We start from the raw sequence: 13,527 nt of genomic DNA on the forward strand, positions 1-13,527 counted from the left end.
ATGGTGGAATTTTTTACTTTATTACAAAATATGTCAATATTATAAAACGTTATCGCAAGCTAAATCATAACAGGTGAACTTTCCCAGTATTAAATGGGGGAATGGTATCAATTAAAGTCAAGAAAAGAGAGCCTCCATTTAACACTACTCTTGAATCTTGATCAGCAATCAAGTAATTGACACTTGACCTTAACATATTCGTTCACGAAAATTTCATATTTCAACAAGTTGAAGTTGGCCTTTACTCAGATTTCTCAACACAGGATAGTTTATTTTAAAATTTCAAACGTCAAATTAAGCTTTTAACAATGGTGTTAAAAGGATCATCTCTTACAATATTATCATAATTATATACATAATATCCCCATAGAGATTAATAACAGCAGTAGGAGAAGTCTTATTTTTTATAAGCACATGCAAGACCTCTTAACTCTCCGAGAACAACACTTCCCATCCTCACACAAAGTTCAACGACTGAATTAAGCTACACATCTTCTCATTATCATAACCATATGCAATAGTTGCTATATAGAGAAGTTCAATTTCAGCAGAAGAAAGAACTGACGTTCAGCGCAGACAGTACTCTTTTGTTAACTGATTAAACTACAACACGTTCGATTTTCATTCAAAACTCCATGAAGTACTTATACACTCATCACTAATTAATCAGTACTTGTGTTGCAAGCATGCTAGATAGTTCATACATCATATATATAATGCCTTCCTAAAACCAAACCCAAAAGATAAAAGTCCCTAAGCTCACAGATGAAGCAGGACAGAAAAAAGTAAAAAAGAACATAAAACAAAAACCTACCATTATCAGCACGAAGAACAAAGCTCATCATCCTTAATTTCCTCACATTTCTTCATCAAATGATAAGAAGGGAGCTCTTGAGTCTTGATGTCTTCTGAGTTAATTTTCTATAAAATTAAGTAAAACTCAAAGCTAGCTTCGCAGCGAAGTATTCGATCTAATCACCAAAGTACAAACTGGAACTGAATTTTATAGGGGATTGTTAATATTATTGCTAGTAGTGGAAGTAGAGTTAAACCCCAAAAGATCAGTCCATGCAGTAGTAGTACTAGAACCACCACTACCGCGGCCGCCGCCATTACTCCAGAACTGATCATTTCCTGAATTATTATTCATCCCCAACAACTGCCTCGACAAGTTCAACTCCTGATTCTGTTGCTGTTGTTGTTGTTGTTGCTGACTTTCTAATTCCATCTTCACCGAAGCCATTTGAGATATACTCATCCCAGCAGACGGTGCTCTCGGCCGCACCTGATTATACCCCGGTACCTCAACTCCGCTGGTCTCGAACATAAGCCCCGCCGGCGTAGGATCCAACCCGGCCATGAACGGAAATGACGGCGTCTGCTGCTGGAAATTAAAGAGCGATCCACCGCTAGCTCCTAGACCACTCCCCATCTGATGAAAACCATTCAAGTCTCCAACTCCATAATTACTGCTATTATTATTGTTCATCATGCCGAAATTTAAGGCCATGTCGGTGGCGAAAGGCGACATGAAACGCAGAGGTGGGATTTGCGGGCTCATCCTCATGTTATTATTATCCGCCGAGCCGGCCGTGCTACTGTTGTTTAACCCTAAATTTGAGTGGCCCGACGAACCGGCCGAACCGGTTGGCCGGTCCGAGCTGCTGGCTGGGGACTTGGAGGCGCTGCTACTGGTTCCTTTGCTCCTTTTGTTTCTCCTGCAGCCGCCGCCAACTGGAACATTACGCAGGGCCCCGCCTCGCGTCCAGTACCTTCTACAAGTCTTGCAGAAGTGGCGGGGCTGTGTGAGGCTGTAGTTGTTGAAGTAGCAGAACTTAGTGTGTGTGGATTCGCACCGCGGACATTTTAGTGCTTGCTCTGGGAGGGGGATGTTGGCCATGCGAGCTCGATCTGCCATAGAGCCTGGCCTGATCGAGCCCGCACCACCTACCCCACAGCCGTCATGAGGGTTTGAAGGCAGCGGCGGAGGAGGAGGCGGAAGGAAGTGAGAGTTGTTGTTGTTGATGTTGTTGTTGCTAATGTTATTGGTGTTGCTTCCTGTTAAGTGGTGGTGATGATTTGGTTGCTGCAAATGAAAGGAGAGAAAAATAAAATTAAAAGGCAAAAATCAAATATCTGGTATATGCATGAAGATCATGAAATAAAACAATAAGAATATTTAGCTTTTGAATTTTTTGTTTTCTCACTTTTGTGGGGGAAAGAAATTCCCTGAGAAAAACCAAGTTGAAGAAGAGGGTAGAGAGAGAGGTTACCTGCTGCCAATTGGCCGGATCAAGATAAGCTGGAATGGAAGAGAAAACCATGATTCTCTCTTGTGGTGGCCTTTAATTCTTTCTTTCTTTTGTAAAAGGTTGATGGGTTTTTGGAGATAATAGTGGAGAGAATCACATCAACAACAAAGAGAAAGAAGCTAGAGAGAGAGAGAGAGAGAGTCACAGAGAGAAAAAGAGAAAGCAAGAAAGAAAGAAGGGGAGGGTGGGAGTGATGAGGAACAAAATAAAGGAGGGGCCTTTTGTGTATTTATATACTAATAATTCTTCTTGTTGTTGTTTTCTTTTGGTTGTACATTGTTCCTTCTCACTCCCACTAGGCTAAGACTAATCTTTTTGTTTTATCGCTTTTTAGGGTTTTGGGAAGGATGTTTTCTCCCTCTATAAGTTTCTTAATCTATAAGGTTCTCTCCCTCTCCCTCCCTCTCTCTCTCTCTCTCCCTCTCTCTCCCTCTCTCTCTCTCCCCCTCTCTCATAAGCTTCTCTCTCTCTCTCTCTCTCTCTCTCTCTCTCTCACTGTGGGTGCTGTGCTGGGGAAACGTGATGAGTGGCTCTCATCCTGCATGGAAAAAGTTGATGGTGTTGTTAATAAACTATTATGTATGTACGTGTTGGTTTAATATGGTGCAGATCCTCTACATGGGCAACTCTCATATTGATAGTTTACCACAAAATTATTTGAAACACTTATCGACACCATCTTTATAATGCAGGTGAACTCTATTATTGTTTAGGTTTTAGTGATATTATATTAACAAGTATGCCTACTTTTTATATCCAATTATCGCATGACGTAAAATCAAATTCAACTAGTTAATTAGAAAAGATTGCTCTACTCTGCATACCTAATTAAGTTCTAATTCCATCTCCTCAATTAAAAGGAAATATTCTATTGTTCGTTCAGAGAAATAAAAAGACTACAACGAACTAATTTTTGTATGACTGAAATATGAAATAATGCATGATTAAATTATGGAAAAAGAAGTTAGGGGGTTAAAAAGAAAAAGTGGTTCTTGTGATTTGGTGGAGTGGCCTCAGTCCGAGTGTCCGACCGACTGAACCCTTTTACCCCGGTCCGTTCTGTTCCCTTCCCCACTCCCTTGCTTTATTTTTGCATGGGAATATTATATTACTATTTTTACTATTATTAAATTACTCATCAGTCCCTCACTTTCTGCCCACGCGCCCTTCATCGCCATTCTCACTCGATTCTTCTATTTTCTCTAATGAAATATTGACTACCGTAGACATAATTTATTGAATAATTATGAAGGTCATATGCATAATTTACTGAATAATTATGGAGGTCATAGTGAGAGAGGGTACAACACATAGAGAGAGAGAGAAGAGAGATATGTAATTGTGAAGTGTATTCTATTCCACCCTATTGTGCCTTTATTTATAGTAGTAGAGAATGTTAATTCTTTATCCTAATAGGATTACAACTCTAATAGGATATTAACTACTAAAAGAAATATTCAAAGATATCCCTGGATATACTAGGATTTACACAATCACATTCCTAATCTAATAAGACTGCAATACTCCCCCTTGAGTGTGTAAATACTCAACTAAATAGCGCATCAAGTCTTCAGCGATGAAGCAAGTACAGCTAATGAAGTCGTCAACACAATGAGCGAATGCGAGTCTCAAGTCAATGGAAAAATGTATAAAAAGTAAAACTCACAAAACCTCACTATGGTAAAACCCAAGGTGAGAGAAAAACCCATAGAATAAAGAGAAGAGTGAGAATTTGCATTAAGTCAAAACTAAACGCCTTCTGGATGCAAGTAGAATAGCTCACAAAGGTATGATTAGCCCAAGATGGGTGCCTTGTCAAAACCTAGTTGGGTAGCAAAAACCCAGTAGGAAAAATGCTCCTAATCATAGGGAAAAAAAAGTATATTAAGATCAAGTGAGTATACTTCTGAATACTCCCCCTGAGTTTGACAAAAATTCCAAATGAGAACTACAAGTATTGCATACGAATAGTTAGGTATACCAATTCCTCGGACAAGCTTCTGGAAGGTTGACTTCTGTAGTGACGTCGTATAAAGGTCGGTAAAGTTGTCTGGGATCAGCTTGCATGACTTCAATCTCCTAATGCTTTGCTGATGTAGATGTAAACGCAATATGTCTTGGAGTTGACTTCGTTGATGTATCATGTCTTGGTGTTGATAGTCTTCATGGATCGTCATTGGGACTCAATGATGGATGAAAACACAACAAGTACTTCAAATATGCTCAACAAGAACTTCTAACCATGTCTCACTTATGGCCTAATGAAGTGAGGTAAGTCTTCGAACGATTCAAAGATCTCACAACTAAGGTCATATCATGGAGCTCCAAGATATTGCGATATCCCTAACGGTAAAGACATAACCATTCAGGGATTTGGCCTTGTGCGAGTTTGATAAGTAACTAGTGTCAGCATAACAACAAAGGCAAGCATCATTCCTAGGATCCCGGGGGGGGGGGGTGTCGAATCCACTCGAGATGCGTTGAGATTTGCCCAAATTCATAGCACTTTCAAGGTATGTCTTTAATATCAATTCAGTGGTTGCGTGTAGGCCTGGTGCTGCATCTTTACCAATAGATCAACAACGAATGAGATGTCCTGTCTAATACAATAAGTTAAGTGCAACGAAACGCAAAGTTGAACTCAGATTTGGAATTTCGGATTCCATAACCTCTTCAATGGTTTTATTTGCATATAACGTATGGACGATCATATGTACACTCAAAGGTAACACCTTTGGGGTGTAGTTCGATTGGTAGACCAAAGTACCATCAAAACAATGCTTCAACTTCAAGTCGAGGCATAAATGAGTTTTCCCAAGATCATTCATTTCAAATTCAGACTTTAGGTGTGAAGCAGTTTTCTCAAGCTCTTCTAGAGTCTTAGTCAGATTCATGTCAACGACATAAACTGTAACTCTAGCAATTCAAAATAAGACTTCATAGTTTAACATGTAAGGGCATTCATTCATATTCCTGACTGATCAAATATCCACTTAGACGGGTATACCACATCCGTTGGATTGTTTCAATCCGTAAATGAATGCCTCAAACAAGTTAAGAATGTGTTCCATGGTTTTGGAACTATTTGAACCAGTCCATGTAATTCTTCGGGAACTTACATGTCAATCTCTGCATCAAAATCCCTATGGAGAAACACTAACCACATTTTATAATACTACTATTAATCACAGGGCGTTTGAGAGAAACTTTGCGCTGTAAGACATGCATTATATCGCACTATTTCATTTATCTTATTACATTTCCTTTCTTACTTGTAACATAGCAGGGCTACCTTGGGCAGTGTAGGAACGATAGGTCCAAAACACACTTTGGTAAGGAATCAGTTCTACATTGTCACTTAATCAACGGAACACGGTTTAATATTGTTGCTTTTCATTTATATTAATAGCTACCATATAAGTGAAAACATCATCGATGATAATCTCATTTCAATTCCATTAACTCATCCAAACTAGTATACTGGACCAACAACTTCAAGTCTCGAGAGTAATCTGGATTATTTTCATGAGATGGAAATGATTTGAAACAGCGATCGAGTATGGATTCATTGTTGTGCCATGTCTTCCTCTTCTAGGGAAGTGAATCCTATCAACAGAGTAATCGATCGTGCTCCAGGCCAAGATAAATTAATTAGCTATCCGCCGATGTACTGGGCCTCCTAATAGGGACGACCAAATCGTCTAACAGAGGTAGCACACCCTTCGGGGATGTTGACTTGAAGTCCATTAAGTACGTTTATCATTGCAAGCATGTTTTCGGCTAGTATATGATCTCGTCACTGTAGAGATCAGAGAAATACGTCTAGAACAACATTCTGAAAGCTAGAATACATCGCACTTACTTATCACACTTTGTGCAGTACGGGGATCGAGATAAGACATAGTAGGCAACGTCCACGCAAATTCGCGTCGTTCTACGGGAACGTTTGACATTCTTATCTCCCCCTAACGATGGGAAGACTATCTCATTGAAGTGACAATCCACAAATGAGCTTGCATGCAAGGGCTTTAAGAGAGCTAATGTGAAGGAGAATCATAATTGACAAAGATTCACATCCTTCTTTGAGGACCCATATTGGTACGTTGTGGCGGCGCAACTTGCGCTTTATGATCGCTAGGCGAGGCTATTTGGGGTGAACGTGGGAATTCAATGTTCAATTATAAACCCAAAAGACATGCAATACTTGATCGAAAACCGTCGATATAAACTTTCCAGCATTATCCAGTCTCCTAGACTTTATGGGATAAGTAGGGTGGTGAACCCTTAAAATCGGCCAGGAGGTTTAGCAGCAATGTGTGTGCATAAACATGTGACCAATTTATCAATTCATCAACCAAAACTATAAGTATTTATATGGTCTGCATTTTGGTTGGATTAGTCCACATATATTCCCTTAAATCCACTGTGAAAAGTGAGTCGTTTCGTATCTTTGCAAGGGATGAATTAGAAAATCAATTTCCCTAATGAGCAGGCTTGGCAAAGTGTGCTTGTAGGCATAAACTTACTTCGGGTAAGAAGATATGTCGTAGTATCATTGTTCGACCTAAGTGTCCCAAATGGTCGTGCCAAAGTAAGTAAATTGCTTAATCACCAGGCTCCAGGCCGACCACATGTGGCATGTTCCCAGTCGGGAGATAGCCCATTAGCCCCAAATTAAAGCTTCGGGCACATTTTTGGAGATGGTGCAAAGATATTCTACTCTATTTTCTTCAGCGATTTCATTGATGACCATTGTTCTCTAGAATATCCTTAAAAAAACTCAACGACGTTCTTCCATAACAGATAGAGTATAAGGTCTCTTAAATGGTAATGTAATACCATTTATACAACGATGAGCATGCCAATGCTCTTAATCAAGTTGGATAGACCTGAAGTCGTTGCTACAAATGTGATTTAGGTATAAAGTTAGTGTGCGTACTATCACATTCTTCCAGACAACTAACTTTTCGACATTCGTACCTAATCACGTGTTTAATTGAATTCGGTCACATGTATACAAGAAATATGATTCAATTAACTTGTATTTGAGGACAATATCAATAAGATTATCCGGAATAAAAAAAAAACACCAAACTTGAATCCAAGAACATGAAAAAATGTTCATAAAGTAAATAGTTTACTGATGGGATTCGGCCAACAAGGCCATCCATGTCAAGATTCTGCTATTCCAACAATGTTCGATGAAGCAAAATTACATATTGACTACGAGAATGGTACTCCTCAACGAAATTGGTAGAGGCACGAACAGGTGCATAACCAATGATCTATTCCATTGAGATGGAAGTAGATTCTGCAAGGTTAAGGTTTGGAAATATTATCCCTTATTCTTGAAGTTTTAGGTCTTAGGTGCCAAGGATCATGCTTCGTGCATGATGCCACATCTTGGTAAGGCCTGATTATACCATATGTTGTAAAACCAAACTTGAAATTAGATTATGAGAGAGATAGACCCAGACTTGGGTTTGGTAGGCTCCAACCGAAACTAAATGGGTATGTTTGGTAGGCATCTGCCGAAGCAAAGCAATACCGTTCAGTACATCTTTGCCTAAGCAGAGCATGCCCTTTGGTGTAGCCCTACTAAAGTAAGACACCACCATTTGGTAAGCTTTGACCGAAATGGGTCGAGCCATTTAGTAGAATCCAACTGAACTGAATCTATACCATTCGATAGACTCCAGCCGAAGCTGGGTTTATACCTTTCTCTCACGTTTGTAGTAGTAATCAGATCCGAGAATTTGGTAAACTTCCACTTTCTACATGGTTGATTCAGAAACGAGTTAGAAACAAGGAATGACGAGACAAGTATTCTCTAATCAAAATTCAATTGGATTTATAAACTTCAGAATTGCATTCATTCATGGACGTAATCATGGTATGCTTCAGACAATGTCTTTCATGATTAAACAGTCATAGAAGCGAGCCAAAGAGCCATGGAATCCTCGTTCATGAGGTACTTCCATGGGAATGCTTCAGGCATAAGCCTTCGAATGAAGATCATGGCAGATGCTTATTTAGCTCTTCCTTGCCATTGTTGGTGTCAATGGTTTCTCAGCTTCTTGATAGTCAAGTGGAGATTCACGTCTTATACCCAACATAAAGTGGTTTTTATTAGAAACGTCCAAATAAGGGAAATTGAACTTGTAACGGTTTGTTTCACATCCTGGCCCGGGGCGGATCACTTCCCGGGCCCGCTCCACCACCGTAGCACGATATTGTCCGCTTTGGGCTTACCATTCCCTCACGGTTTTGTTTTTGGGAACTCACGAGCAACTTCCCAGTGGGTCACCCATCATGAGATTGCTCTAGCCCCCTTCTCGCTTAACTTCAAAGTTCCTACGGAACCCGAAGCCAGTGAGCTCCCAAAAGGCCTCGTGCTAGGTAGAGATGAGAATATACATATAAGGATCATTCCCCTGGGCGATGTGGGATGTCACAATCCACCCCCCTTAGGGGCCCGACGTCTTCGTCGGCACATTTCCGGCCAGGGATTGGCTCTGATACCAATTTGTCACATCTCGGCCCGGGGCGGATCACTTCCCGGGCCCGCTCCACCACCGTAGCACGATATTGTTTGCTTTGGGCTTACCATTCCCTCACAGTTTTGTTTTTGGGAACTCACGAGCAACTTCCCAGTGGGTCACCTGGCCCGGGGCGGATCACTTCCCAGGCCCGCTCCACCACCGTAGCACGATATTGTCCGCTTTGGGCTTACCATTCCCTCACGGTTTTGTTTTTGGGAACTCACGAGCAACTTCCCAGTGGGTCACCCATCATGGGATTGCTCTAGCCCCCTTCTCGCTTAACTTCAAAGTTCCTACGGAACCCGAAGCCAGTGAGCTCCCAAAAGGCCTCGTGCTAGGTAGAGATGAGAATATACATATAAGGATCATTCCCCTGGGCGATGTGGGATGTCACAATCCACCCCCCTTAGGGGCCCGACGTCTTCGTCGGCACATTTCCGGCCAGGGATTGGCTCTGATACCAATTTGTCACATCCCGGCCAGGGGCGGATCACTTCCCGGGCCCGCTCCACCACCGTAGCACGATATTGTTTGCTTTGGGCTTACCATTCCCTCACAGTTTTGTTTTTGGGAACTCACGAGCAACTTCCCAGTGGGTCACCCATCATGAGATTGCTCTAGCCCCCTTCTCACTTAACTTCAGAGTTCCTACGGAACCCGAAGCCAGTGAGCTCCCAAAAGGCCTCATGCTAGGTAGGGATGAGAATATACATATAAGGATCACTCCCCTGGGCGATGTGGGATGTCACAGTTTGACAATCCATTGATTTGGAGGGAACAAGATTGTGATTGGTGCTATAAGAATGAATCATCCATAAGCATCAAAGTTAGAACATTCGAGTTCTAAGACATGGTTTTCATGAAAAACGTCTGGTTTTCATAGGTGTATTTATTTTTATGAAAACCTCAGGTTTCAAAGGCACTAAATTTGGAACTACAGGTTCAATTTAGTTTATGAACGTTTAGTTCGTAAAAGAGAGGTTCCTACAAGAACACATAATACGATATGCTGATTTAAGTTGCTTTAGGAACTCAAGTGTGAGCACTTCGGGACTACGAAATGATGTCAACAGTTCAAAGAAAAGAAATAAATGATTGGATTGTTAATGTCTAAATGTGATATTCAGGTCAATAATTTTGGAATGATTATCAGATTAATGGACTGCATGTCACTTTTAATTAATTCAATAGATCGGGACCAAACAGGGTTGATTGTGGAAGCAAAATAATGACAAACAGGTCATATTAGCTTCAGTTGGTGATAAACCAAGTGATAATTAAATTAGAATTAATTAGCATAAACCAAAGTACCCCAAAAATTATTTAGGTATGATTTATAACGCGGGGATGCCAAAAATTAGCATTAGGTCAAAAAATAATGCGGTCCAGCCAAAAGTGGGCTAGTAACGACGCGAGGATATGCCTTGCAGTTCGGCTGCAGGCTATTGGCCATCGGGGAGGGCTACATGCCTTGGGTCGTGTAGCCAGTAGCAAAATCTGCTAGTTACGGCCAAAACGGGGTATGAGAGCAAGCCCAGCCAAAGGCTGGCTTGCTGGTTAGAACTTGCGAAGCCTAGCCAAAATTTGGGTCGGGTTTTGGGTTGAGGCAAGCCAAGCCCAGCAATAGAAGCTGCTGGCAAGTTGGTCGAGGGGTGGTGAAGCCCAGTGAGTAACATGGGCTTGTTACAGGTGGGTTTATGGCACGAGACAAAGCCCAACAACATAAGGCTTTTGGCAGGTTGGGCCGAAGACACGAAAACAGGTCCACAAAGAGTTGCAGGCCTTCTTGGTTTGGGCTGGGGCTTCAGGCCTATGTAACCCTATCAGGTTGAAGGCCTGATGTGTTCGTTTAGACGCAGCAAAGCCCAAAGGGCTGTTGCCATGGTCTAGACGTCCTGGTGGCGTGGTCGACGCGACTAGGTTACAGGCCAGCGCGATGGTGCCAGTGGCGTGCCGCAGCCGCATGAAATTCTCATAATTTTTTTTTTCTTTTGACTCTAAGGTTTGAAAAACCCTAATTGCTTCTAATTTATTTCAGCTCTGACTCACAAATTCCACATAGCAAAAATTGGGTAATGCATGAAACGTGTGTGTGTGTGTGTATGTGTGTGTGTGTGTGTGTATTGGGGGTGGTTTAAAGCTTATATTTTAAGCTTTATCCCATGGGTTGGAGATGGTCTTTGGGGTGGATTTCAAAAACCAAATCGTACTGACAAACTGAAGTCGAAAGAAAAAAACCAAACTGAAAAAACATTCAAATTGAATCTGGATCCTCTTTGTGAAGATCCCGAGGATCAGTAAATCATGCAGTCAGAAATTATTTTAAATATTTTTATTTAAAATTAAACACAAACAGTACTTAACAGAAATTAACCGCACAATATACGATAAACGGACACGATTTACGGATCCCCAGAATCCTCATCAAAAGGATCTGGAGAGAATCCTGTTGGGTTCAAATTAACTTCTCATTTTCAGAAAACTCAGAAATTACGTCATCTGCAACATGAACATCATCACTATAAATACTGATACTCAACCAGTCATTGGTCAAATAAGCCAAAATAAATTACAAAACTCTGACGATTGTGTGGCATTGGAAAACTCTGCTTGGCATAACCACGACGAACTCCCAAATTTTAATTCAAAGAGAAACCGTATTCATTATCCTCAATGTTTAAAATATTGGTATCACTATAAATATGTATGCAAATTTATGAAAATATCGATGCATATGTCAAATATCAATATCGGTTGCATTCGATGAAAATGATGAAATGCTAGGAAGACTAAATTTATAGACAAAATTTGTAAACTAAATTATGTGTCATCAATAGTAATGAGCATGTTTATCGACACTTAAGTAATAATCCAATCATCAATTTTCAGGTCATTTAGTTTACCATATTTTGTTTACAAATTTAGTCTCCCTACCTAATTTAAAATGAAACTTTAGAGATTGTCAAAACACTAGTTTTAACGAAATAGAAAAGTTCCTTTGATATTTAACCAGTATGTTAGAAATATTGATGAAATAGAAGAGCTCCTCGTATTGAAGAAATTTTACACACTAATTATCCTCAATGAAAAACCATACATACACTATCCAATAAACAGTTACTAGTTACTACATAAGGGACCTCTTAATTATTTCCTGCGATGCTCCTTCACCAAACAAACTTCACAGTTACAAACTGAAAAGAAGAAGAGAATCATATGTTGACTAGCCCCATCTCCTAGAACTAGTACTCTATTACTACGATAGTCTTCTTTCATTTCACAAATACACAAATCTGAAACGTTCATATGAATTACGGACCTCTGGAACTGAACTCACGCAGACCTCCCGCCATTATTGCCGATACCCTTCTCTTCTTCGGTGCATTTCTTTTTTGCAAGAACAAAATGAACAAAACATTTCAGAAACAAATACCACTTGATGCAGCCATCAAGCAGCTGCATTTCAGAAATAAAACGTATGGAACTATGGAAGCGTCAGGCGATTGATATGATACGCGTAAGCACGTTACTCACGTCTCAACCGAACTTCAGGCACTCTGGAAGCAGCTGCATTGTTCATCACTGAAGCAGAAACAGAACTTGCTGCACTAGAATCTTTCTGAGAGAATCCACGAGAGGAGTCCCCTGAGTAATTATCATCGATATTGTTCTAGCATCTACACTTGGCAGTGATCGTCAAATTCCTCGGTTCAAATCTGCAAATCAAATTCGTAGGTGTTTACAGCTTGAACTTTCTCTTGCATCATAAAAGGAAACATAACAAATTGATGAGTCCGAAAGTTGTCAGCTTTTCCTCTTTCTTCTACGTTGGCGTCACCTCCCCTACCTCTCCCCCAGCATCCTTTGCCATAGCACGACCACTGCCCAAACACCTCCACGGCTCCACCCAAAGAATATAACCCCAAGACCCCCCTCCGACCTCCGACCTCCACCAATCTCTGTTTCCCTGCAAAATTATCAACACAGCCACGCAACCCATCATCTAATTCATTTCCCTGGTTCTGCAACACACCCGTTGCTTCCTTTTCTCCAAGCAAAACGGATCAACCACCGTCTTAACCCAGAGAGAAGCAGATTTCAGTTTACAAATTTAATTTGGAGTTTTAATTAATTAAAAAAAAGATAATTATTTGCACCCCATCTCCGAGCATTAGCCAGATTCATAAAAGACCTCAATAGATTTAAATTGGGAATTAAACTGTAAAAAAGGAAAGTATCGTATGGCTTTATTTTTTTGATTCCGAGCCATTTCAGAATCATTTTTTATAATCTTTCATTGAAGTATGTGCTTTAGCGAAAAACATTGTACGTTTAAGCGCTAGGCGGTTGGTTACCGTCCCAATCAATATCTATTTAGTCACCTTCCCAATTAATATCTACGCATTTAAAAATTAAAGAAGAGAATCTAGATCTACTGAAGCGTCCGTCTAGACTGCCTAGCATGCTCAGACCCACTCGCTCACCCGCCTAGTTTGTTCAAAAGAAAAAACAGATAGAAAAGAGACGTGCTGAAGTAACTCCTCCATTTTAGGAGAAAGAGAAACCCGTGGCGGAAGATGTTCAATAAGTTCGGAGCAACGAAGGAGACTAAGCAAGGCCTCGACAATGGTGTTCCAGATCGGCACCGACGCCCATCTCTACGAGGATCCCCA

At 40.7% G+C, this 13,527-nt stretch overlaps 1 protein-coding gene across 2 annotated transcripts; it reads right to left on the minus strand.

Annotated features, from left to right (window-relative positions):
• Positions 1-641: 641 nt before the first annotated feature.
• On the minus strand, positions 642-2,460 carry LOC137746065 (dof zinc finger protein DOF2.4-like). Of its 2 annotated transcripts, none has more exons than XM_068486122.1 (2): positions 2,274-2,460; positions 642-2,086 (listed from the first exon to the last, which is right to left on the minus strand). In XM_068486122.1, exons 1-2 carry the CDS (start codon positions 2,322-2,324, stop codon positions 1,004-1,006), a joined length of 1,134 nt encoding a protein of 377 aa, XP_068342223.1. In that variant the 5' UTR covers positions 2,325-2,460; the 3' UTR covers positions 642-1,003. The 2 variants fall into 2 exon arrangements, with proteins under 2 accessions (XP_068342223.1, XP_068342224.1); XM_068486123.1 differs by lacking the exon at positions 2,274-2,460 and adding an exon at positions 2,208-2,254.
• Between the last annotated feature and the right edge of the window lie 11,067 nt (positions 2,461-13,527).

This window comes from Pyrus communis, chromosome 9 (assembly GCF_963583255.1).
Source record: "Pyrus communis chromosome 9, drPyrComm1.1, whole genome shotgun sequence".
Classification (NCBI taxonomy): domain Eukaryota; kingdom Viridiplantae; phylum Streptophyta; class Magnoliopsida; order Rosales; family Rosaceae; genus Pyrus; species Pyrus communis.